Source organism: Epinephelus lanceolatus, chromosome 9 (assembly GCF_041903045.1).
Source record: "Epinephelus lanceolatus isolate andai-2023 chromosome 9, ASM4190304v1, whole genome shotgun sequence".
NCBI lineage: Eukaryota > Metazoa > Chordata > Actinopteri > Perciformes > Serranidae > Epinephelus > Epinephelus lanceolatus.
Genome location: NC_135742.1, coordinates 24914912 through 24925720, shown reverse-complemented (window position 1 = coordinate 24925720; position 10809 = coordinate 24914912). Strand labels below are relative to the sequence as shown.

Below are 10809 nucleotides of genomic sequence, written 5' to 3'. Positions count from 1 at the left end.
AAAACACAGTGGCTGATTGGTATCCTGAGGCATTTCTGACAGGAAAGTTCCATTATTCAGGATACATCTGTGCTTTGATGATGTAGCTGTCATGGCCGAGCTTTAGGACAAAAGATTTTTAAGCATAAAATCAGCCTTTAAATGAGTAATGCAGTGTGTGGACTGTATACATTTATCAGTGGAGCTGAGCATAGGATTAGTACAAGTATTATTGTGACCACAGGGACGCCATGAAAACAGGAGATTTCAAGTGACGTCAGAGGTTATAGAAATATAAATAGTCACTTTCATTTCCTGAAAATGTTTAAACCAGGCTTCATCATTTGACTCTCAAAATCAGGAAATACTGAACTCAGATTACATGCTGACACCAGCAGGTAGAACCACAAGGAGCCAGGTTTCTGTAGATTGATGGGTCTATTGATGAACTCTCTAGTTTCGGCTACAATTCACAGAGGAAATTTCCAGCTAGATCCAGCAGATTACTAATTTGTTCCCACATGAGCCATATGTATGTATATCCTGTCAAAATGTCAGTGAGTAAGACAGTGATTGCTCAATGAAAGCATTATAAGCTGAGAGCCTGAAAACCTACACTCAAAGAAAAATGATACATGTATTTCGCAACGCATGAGAGGCATCAGCAGTGACGTGAAAAGTCAAAATTGCGTTTGAATAAGGGTAGGTATATGTGGGAACTTTTATTTTATACATGTAAAATTACAAGTGCAAAATCTTCAGCATTAGTATCTTCAGGGGGAAGTAAAAACATCTTTAAGTAAGCACAATTGTAAGGGATTTTATTGTTTATTTTTAACTGAAAAGCTTGTAGACTTTGCAAAGAGCCATCAAAAGAAAAGGTAAAAAGAGACACATTTATTAACAGTTCTTTTTATTTTTTTTACAGCACTGGATTTGTTTAATTATGAGAAAAATATACAGTGTACAGAGCTGTTAAATACTTGCTCTGTTTTACAACATCTGCTGTAAAAACAGCCCTGTTAGTAAAGGAAAAAACTGACATTGTATGTTTTTGCAAACCACAAATATATCAAGATTAGTACATGATTTCATTCATGTAATATTAACATTTCTAAAGTGATGAGTATCTGAGCTGACCCTGTCATTAGGAGGAGGGAAAACTGTGGATGGCGTGACCTTCAGGCAAGATGCCTTCCAAAGTGCACACCACTGTTTGAGACCAACAAACAGCTAAACTGGTTGTTTTTTCCACAACTCATTGCTGTGTTGTCAGTGACTTTTTAGCCACTAAATATGTTTGTTTTTTAGCGACCCATCACTGTTTTTCCACTGGGGATAGTGCAACAAAAAGCAGTTGTTTTTTACAGCGACATTGAAGGCAACTGCAGTTGTGATTGTGCCACCAAAAGCATGTTTTATTATGTTTTTGTAGCTTTAACCAAGCAGTTTGTGTCTAAACCTAACCACATGTTAACCAGCATAATGTATTTGCTACACAATAATGTACAAATGTAACAAGTCTGTGGTTTGAAGAAATGTGTGATGCAAAGATTTTTTTCTGCCATTTTGGGTTGTTAAGAAAAAGACAAAATACCAAACATGACCCAAAGTTAAATGACAACCTGTAGTTAAACTTTAGGCGTTACAGTACATTTGGATTCTCTCAAGATGCACATTTAGCACATTCGATAAGACTCCCCCGCAGAAATACTGAAAATAATCAAATTAGAGATAATATTATTTATCCTCTTAGGGGAGTTTTCTTTTCAGCTTCCTTCCTCTAAATAGAACTCAGACTGCAGCACAGCTTGAGTTTCTCAGAGGACGCTCCATGGGAATGCACATAGTGCTTGAACTGAAGTCATCTGTTGAAAGATGGCCTCCTTATTTTGCTGAACCTCAGGTGTTACTGTCATGCATTCAGCTCAGATAAACCGGACAAAAAGCTCTCTGTGTGTTTGCTTATAAAGCAGAAGGAACCAAGGATACATGTGAATTTAATGCCAGTATGGATTGATCTACACTCCTCTGAACTTTAAGAATAATATTTTTGAAACCAACAAAACATATAGTGCTATAAATTCTCCTTCAATCACTTAAATGCTTCAATCAACCACATCTACCATGCCTCTACCTTGTCGTTCTGATCAAAGTATGAAGCATTCTCTGAAATAGGGAGCATGAATCTACATTTCCTCATTAAGGCTTGCGGTGCATTTCCCAGAGAAAGACTATACCTGGTTATTGTGTGTTTGATTATTTATAACCTCAGCCTTCATCAGGAAATCTAATCTGCAGGGCACCAGCAGGTCTGTGCATCCTCTGCAGTGAAAGTGATTTTGTTGAAATGCATCTAAATAGGTCAGGTGGGCATGCTGTACGCAATTAAATATTTCCTAATTGACCCGCATGTGACTCAAGATTTACACGCATAAGCTTGTTTCCACAACATGTGAAATCTACTTGAGAACATGAAGACACACTGGGAAATACAAAAGAAAGTTTTTAATTTTTCTTTCTGAGGAGATGCTAACGACGGTGGCCGAGGCAAAAACACACAACCAAGAACCAGCAAGGTGCCCCCAAACTTTTGAATTAGGCCTTATAGATCTGATTTGAGTGAAGTTTCAGGCACAGGGTTTCTCATTTCTTGCTTCAGATTTATTCAGAAACAGATTTTGGTGATATGACTGAAAGTTTACAAGCAACTTGTTTCCAATTCGGGGCACAGTGCCATTGCTTTGTGTGCATTGGATTTTAGGTGCTGTAAGAGCACTCAGGCTGACGGGCATCTTTGAAAATTTTCCAGACAAAGGATTAAGGATTCAGTCTTGTAGTATTCTTGATATGCAGCAATTTAAGGCTCTCTTCTTGACTTTGAGAAGCACCTAGTGTCTGTGCAAGCCTACATGTCCCTGAGAAGATGTCAGCCAAATTAATTAAAATCACCTGTGTTTGTTTACAATAACACAGCTCTCATTGTCTTGTATCTGTATTTATAGAGTGAGGAGGACTTTTGGCACTTCAGTTTTGTTGAGCAGATAAAAGATTTGGATTTAATTTCAAACACATCTCAGACAGGTGCTTTAAATATTTGACACTCACTATCATGACACACCATCCATATTAGGCGTTTTCAGACCAGAGGAACTTTTTCACACTTCTAAGAACCCCCCCTTTCTGTTGTATTTGCACCACAGGAACCAGGGACAATCATAGTATTTAGAATGCTGGTTTGAGGGAGTTTTTATAGTTTCTATTTCACAGCAGGTACTCTCCCAGCACCTCTACTCAAACTTTCATTTACGGTGAATAGTTGTGTAAGTAGAAGATGAACGGATCTCCAAAACACAAAAAGTTAAAGATGACACATTTCTTTCTTCAATCTTTTCCAACTTCAAAATATTGAAAAAGGAAAAGGGCCTCAAGCAAAAGTTTGGGCACCTTGCATGGTCACTTAGTAGCGCCCCCTCATGGCAAGTATCACATCTTCTTAACACCTTATGTAACCAGCTAAGAGTCTCTCAGTTTTTATTTGGCGGATTTTCACCACTGCTTTATTGTAAAACACTTCTAGCTCTGTGAGATTCTTGAGCCGTCCACGTTTAAGGTCTATCCACAGATTTTAAGTGATGTTTATGTACGGGGTCTGTGAGGGCCATGGCAAACCTTCAGCTTGCACCTCTTGAGGTCATCCATTGTGGATTTTGAGGTGTGTTTAGGATCATTGTCCTAGAGGCCATCCTGTCTTCATCCTGAGCTTTTTTACAGATAATGTGATGTTTGCCTCCAGACTTTGCTGGAATTTAACTGAATACATTTTTCCCTCTACCTGTGAAATGTTCCCCCTGCCACTGGCTGCAACACAAGCCCAAAGCATGATTGATCTACCTCCATGTTTAACAGTTGGACAGATTTTGTCCGAACATACCTTTGCTCATTGCTTCCAGAAAGTTCCACTTTAAATTCATTAGCTCACAGGACATGTTTCCAAAAAGCATCAGGCCTGTATAGATGTTCCTTTGCAAATGTCTGACGCTGAATTTTGTGGTGAGGACACAGGAAAGTTTTTCCTTCTGATGACTCTCCCATGAAGGTCATATTTGTGCAGGTATCACTGCACAGTAGAACAGTGCACCACCACTCCAGAGTCTGGTAAATCTTCCTGCAGGTCTTTTGCAGTCAAACAAGGGTCCTGATGTGCCTTTCTAGAAATCCTACGAGCAGCTCTTTTGGAAAGTTTTCTTGGTCTTCCAGACCTCAACTTGACCTCCACAGATCATGTTTACTACCATTTCTTAACTACATTATGAACTAAGGAAACAGCGACCTGAAAATGCTTTGCTATTTTCTTATAGTCTTCTCCTGCTTTGTGGGCATCAATTATTTTAGTTTTTAGAGTGCTGGGCAGCTGTTTAGAGGAGGCCATGGTGGCTGATTGATGGGAGGTTTCAGGAGTCAGAATATTTCTAAAGCTTTGAAATTTGCATCACCTGGCCTTTCCTAACGACGACTGTGAACAAGCCACAGCCCTAACAAGCTAATTAAGGCCCGAGACCCTGGTAAAAGTTGTCTCAGAGCTCAAATGTCTTTTGCATCATGCGCCTTTCTTTTTTCACTCTAAAATCATACAAAACAAAAGTAATAATCTAATCTTGCTTAAAATGTTTAAAATGTTCATCTTCTACTCACTTAACTGTTCACAATAAATGAAAGTGTGACCAGGGGGGACCGCACTTTTGCATGCCACTCCTCAGAGGGAAAGTGACGTTGCTATACCAACTGCTGGCTGGCTGTATGCCACTTCAGCGTTCCTACTGGCAGTGTGAATGCAAACAAAGGAAAAGCCCCAGAAGGTATGTGGTTCTCAGGGGAGCTTCCCAGAGGGCAGTTCCTCTCAGGGAGTCCCCAGAACTCATTCATTTTCCGTATCCACTTATACTGTTAGGGGTTGCGGGGGGCTGGAGCCTATCCCAGCTGACACTGGGCGAGAGGTGGGGTACACCCTGGACAAGTCGTCACAGGCTCTTAGGTCAATTTAGAGTCACCAATTAACCTAACCTGCATGTCTCTGGACTGTGGGAGGAAGCCAAAGAACCTGAAGAGAACCCACGCTGACCCCAGGTTTGTACCAGAAACAACGGCATCACCATGCCGCCATCCTCAGACCTGTTTGGTCATAAAGCGCCTTGATGCAAAGCTAAGGTTGTCTCATTGTTAATTAAAAACAAGTTATAAAGAATCTCAATCTTAAACTTTATACACACAAATAGTTCACGATTAAGTCTCATCTTCTTTTTTCCAATGGTTTTTTTAATCTCTTTTAATATTTGAGGTCTTTTTTCATACCAATGACGTCTAGAATCAATACTCTAAATACAAAGTAAAACCTACACAGAAATAGGAAGTATAAGTAACCAACAATTCCACTAAAACAAGCTTCCTTCAGTTTCACCGTAAAGGTTCAAAGTACTTTTTCATTTCTGGGTATTTCTGTTTTTCTTTTATTTTTTATTAGAGTTTCTGTCTCTGACTGTGACTCTTCATCCCACTATTCAGTTTATTATCTCCGAGAAATGTGGGAGTTTCAGATGAACTCAGGAACTCAAGTGTTATGTTTGTGGGCGTTGCTGTCCTCCCCACTCATTACAGCATCTTTCAAACTGAGTAACTTTGCCATCTGCGGTTCTTCTTCTTGCTGCTGCTGCTTCAGATGCATCTGCCTCGATGATCATGGCTCCGTGAAGCAGGACGAGCACAGAGAGCTGATTCAGTCAGTCACTAACGATGTTCTGTGGCCTGTGTTTGCAACAGCTGTTGCTTTTTGTGTTGTGTTATTAGAAACATCTGTATCAAAAGCTGGGGCTGAAATATCAAATTAAAATCTGTGTGTTTATTGCCTGAGAATGGTTAATAGTTTAATGGTTTAATAATTCTGTGGCCTTACATGACCTCCTCCTCTGACTGCTTTGAACAGCTACATCTGGCCGATAACATATATCTGGCACAGAAAAGGGGAAACATCAGAGCCATATCACAAAACTGTGACAGAGGGGGGTGCATTCATGTGCTCATTGAGATATTTCTCTTTTTGACGAATGAGGAACATACGGATTCAGTGCTAAGTATTTAGATAAAACTTGTGACCGGCAACAATACGGGAAATGTATGAATACTTTTATTTCTTTTTATCAAGTGAAGCCAGACAGTACACTCATATGTTCAGAAACACAACACAAGCATAAATGTCTGGAGTTTATGATCTGCATCTTCTCAGTGTCCATATGGTGTAGTTCACATTAAATTTAATGATAAAATTTTAAGACTTTACTGAACAAAATCTAAGAAGACTTGCAACTCAACTTGGACTTTAACACCAATGACTCGTGGCTGCACTCAGACTTGAGTCTTTTGACTTGAACATACTTGAAACCACCCTGCAAACCCAAAGATTAACAAATCTGTATTATTTAAAAAGTGTACCATAAATGAATTCGTTTTCTCTCATTTCCTGAATTAACTCTTACGGCTGTCTGTGTATTCCCTGCTGCTGTCCCTTTTCCCTCCTTTGTAGATCTGCCCAGGTGTGCTGCGTTAGTTAACGAGGTGCAGCACATCTGGCATGGAGGAGGTGGTTAAAAGCTCCTGTGCCAGCAGCAGAGGAGAGAGGCCTCTGGTGTGGGGATTGCTGGTCCTGCTGCCTCTCACCATGGGATTTTTCTTGTCTTGTTTGCTTGTTTTCATTCTAATAAATCCCATGGATATGAGTGTTTTAAAGGTGTTTATGTGATTATTTTGGATTAGTGTTGGAGTTTTGTTAGCCCAGTAGGGCCGCTTAAGGGTGGGGCGTGACAGACTTAAACACTGATGACTTGTGGCTGCACTCAGAGGCCGTTTACACGTTGCCGGCTATTTTCATAAACGGACATTTCACCGTCTCCGTTTTCAAGAAATTCTTCGTTTACACTTACCCGTGTATATATACACAAGAGCATGCCAAACCTGTAGGTGGCAGTGTAACGAGAAGCTCAAGCCTTCCATGTATCCATTGTCACCATAGCATCATAGGTCGCACTTTTTACACAGGCGCAAGTTCCGGCGCATACTGTGATGTCGGCTGCCTATAACTCCGTCTATCTCCGTTTATCTCAGTTTACATGCAAATGCGCAACCGGAGTTTTCCAAAATCTCCACTCTGGCCGGAGTTTTTAGAAAGACTCGTTTTCAGAGGAGAAATCTCCGTTTGCGTGTAAACGAAGGGCACAAACGAAGGAAGATGTCTCTGTTTATCAAAATCACCGTGTATGTGTAAACGGCCTCTCAGACTTGAGTCTTTTGACTTGAACATACTTGAAATATTCCCCCAAACCCAAAGATTAAGAAATCTGTATTATTTAAAAAGTGTACCATAAATGAATTCATTTTCTTTCATTTCCCGAATTAACTCTCTTTATTTCATGTAGACATAAAACATGCAACAATAGCCATGTTTTCATCAGCCTGTTTAGATGCGCATCTAGAAGTATGGCATCGGAAAATTATGATGGAAACACCAAAATTTGTAAAATCCCCTGATTCGCACAAACTAAAATACACTCGCTTTAGCCGGGTTTTGGTTGATTCGAAAAAATGCTGATTTGCAAAACGGGGGATGGAAACAGTGAATTAAGTCTGACGTAGCGCACCTCTCTCCATGGTGATATCTCCACTCCGGGTCGGGAAGGCGGTAATGCATTTACAAGCTGCTGGCCAACCGCCAGAAAACATAGAAGAAGACGAGACTTTTTTGTCTCCAGTTCTGCGGAAAACTTGCGCAAGTTCATAGTTTTCACAGAATATTTTTGCAGAAAATGTCTCACAAATGTGGGAAGAAAAAGGTTATAATTATGTTTTTCAATAAAAGAGAAGTAGGAAAGAAACATACAAAATTTCATTCTGTTGCTGTGCTGATTTATAGTGCTATATGCTATGAAAGTAAAATGTTAGCACCTCGTTTTTTATTAAGTTCAGTTGCACTTGTTTTAACAAAAATGTCATTTTAATATATAATAACTCTGTTATTAAAATGACACGTCCGTCTTGACATGGGACTTAAGTAGACAGTTAATACATTTTTGTTTGCTTGGATTATGGTTCAGTGTAGAGTTAAATATTATTTATTGAATATAAAGGGTTTGAGTATCACCTTTAAAGGGCAACACAACAAATGCTATACAATTTGTGACAGACCTTTAAGACCTCAAAATGCAGTACTGAAAGTATTCAGGGGATGGAAGTGTTGAGAAACACCAGGTCAGCTGATTGCTAAGCAGATGGGTTGTGTGGGGTTTCTAACAAGTCTAAAGGAAACAGCTCAACAGTGCTGTTGACACTCAGTACTGGACAGCATCAAGTCAGCAGCAGTGGAAGATCTGAGCAGCAGGTACGGCACTGTTCATTAATTTAGATTCAAAAACATTTTCATATAATGAGCTTTGTTGGAAAGTATGTTAAATGTGATAATATGATAGTCATTTTAAATGCTGTCTTTTTTCACAGATATCTAAAAACTGCAAAATGGATTTTTCATTTGAATATGACTATTCTATAGACTATAACTACAGTGAGGTCAATGACACCCCACACGAGGCGCCAGTTTTTCAGCACAAAGCGTCATGTTTACATGAAGTCTTGTGTGTGTCTATACTGGTGGCCAGCGTGGTGATTTTTCTGCTGGGCTTTTGCGGAAACGGTCTGGTCATCTGGATTTCTGGCTTCAAGATGAAGAGGACGGTCAACATCACTTGGTACCTGAGCCTTGCCATCTCTGACTTCGTCTTCTGCGTCTTCCTCCCGTTCAGCATCACCAACATGGTGATGGAGGAATGGATCTTTGGCGTCTTCATGTGCAAATTCGCCCCCTCCATTATGTTCCTTAACATGTTCAGCAGCATCTTCCTCCTGGTCGTCATCAGCATCGACCGCTGCGTGTCGGTCATGTTTCCAGTTTGGGCCCAGAACCATCGCACTGTTAATAAGGCATCTGTTGTTGTTTTCATGTGCTGGCTTCTCGCCATCGGACTGAGCATTCCCTCTATCATCTTCCGGGATGTTAGCAGTCACTTGGGTAGGACCATTTGCTACAACAATTATACATTACACCACAACAGTCACACAATAGTTGCCGTGAGCCGCTTCCTTGCAGGATTTGTTGTCCCTTTCGTCGTCATCATCGTCTGCTACTCTATCATCATCCTCAAACTTCGAACCAACAGGATGACCAAAAACTCTAAACCTTTCAAAGTCATGTCTGCACTCGTCGCTGCGTTCTTCATCTGCTGGCTGCCCTACCACGTGTTTGTGCTACTTGAGCTCAACCACCAAAACTTCGACCAAAGTATTTTGACGGCAGGACTCAAAGTAGGCACATCTGTGGCGGCAGCAAACAGCTTCCTCAACCCAGTGTTGTATGTATTCATGGGCAATGACTTCAAGCAGAAGTTCAAGAACTCTGTGCTCTCAAAGATGGAGAATGCGATGGCAGATGAAGGCCGCACCACCAGCCGATACCTGTCCAGGTCCAGCTCCATGGACGGCAGAGCTTCTACGCACATCTAGAGATGATAATCCTAACCTGTCTCACTCAGGACACTCATGTGACAACAAATATACTGTTTTTCAAAGATGCAATTAATTAACACAAGATATGACACAGATTCACAGTGTTAATAAGCATCTGTGTTGCACTTCTCTACTGTTGACAGCATACTGTAGCTGTTGTTTTAGGCTCACAAACACATAACTTAGCTGAAGCTGATATCTAAACATAAGCTTTGCTCAATGTGCATTGCAGGGTGGGTGACATCAATCTCATCCAGCAAAGTTTTCACAGCAGCATTAGTGGAAAGTTTTGCAGGCAGTTTTAACTGCAGCACATTTTAATTGTAAAATATAAGGACTGTAAAATATGAGGTAAATTTTCTGATAATGAACTCATAAAAATGTATTATGTTAAGCTTTGTGTGAAATTATATTACGCAAAAGGAACACTCGAGGGGCTCCTTTCACAAAGGCAATTTGAGTGTATTTACGATCATAAACGGTGGCAGTAGATTGGGAATTGCAGATAAATGTGCGACTCTTGCAGGGCTCTTTCATTCTTGTGCATGCCATTTGTTTTGATTAGTGAAACACGTCAAAATGAACAGGAAAGGTAACAATCTTATGTGGCAGATTTGGTGGAGGGGGCTCCAGGCGTTTTGCAGGATGTGAGTGTTTGCTCATCAGTTTGTAGACTGACTGTAGATGATTGTTGATACGTTTGTAGATTTGATTGTTGTAAAGTTTTCTTTTGCTTTGTTGACCTCTGATATTACATGATAAGCACAAGACTGTGCAACTGCAAATAAATACAAGATAATGCAAAGCATGGGCTGAAAGAAAGGAGCCAACAGTTTATTACTGGTATTTGCTTCTCAGGCACATAAAACCACAACTGTTCCTCCACCCAAAAAAAGGATGTGCTGGGGTTTTATTTATTAACACCACAGAACGCAACTCTTTTGTGTTTCACAGTATTTGAATGTTGTATCTGACTGACCCAAATACGATGTACAAATGGGTGGAGGACAGCTGTTGATATGGTTGCAGTGTAGATATTTCTCAGGACATACCACACACAGAGCTATTATTAGCAGTCGACAAAAACAGCCTGTTGAATAAACTTGTAGCCGTACAGTGAATGTGATCTGTGCAATAAATGTTTCTGTTTTATGAAATAAAGCTGTTTGATGTTTTAATCTCTCAGTATTACGGCAAATATATGTTTTAACAATTTACCCACGATCA

The 10809-nt window shown here is 40.1% G+C and overlaps 1 protein-coding gene across 1 annotated transcript; it reads left to right on the top strand.

Moving 5' to 3' along the window:
* The first annotated feature begins 8273 nt into the window (after window positions 1-8273).
* Window positions 8274-10743, top strand: cmklr1 (chemokine-like receptor 1). Its single transcript, XM_033618908.2, has 2 exons — window positions 8274-8404; window positions 8521-10743. The coding sequence occupies exon 2, from the start codon at window positions 8539-8541 to the stop codon at window positions 9577-9579; it is 1041 nt and encodes a 346-aa protein (XP_033474799.1). The 5' UTR covers window positions 8274-8404; window positions 8521-8538; the 3' UTR covers window positions 9580-10743.
* Window positions 10744-10809: the final 66 nt, after the last annotated feature.

Coding starts and splice junctions, on each gene's coding strand:
- cmklr1 (XM_033618908.2), top strand. CDS start 8,539: ATGGATTTTTCATTTGAATATGACTATTCTATAGACTATAACTACAGT.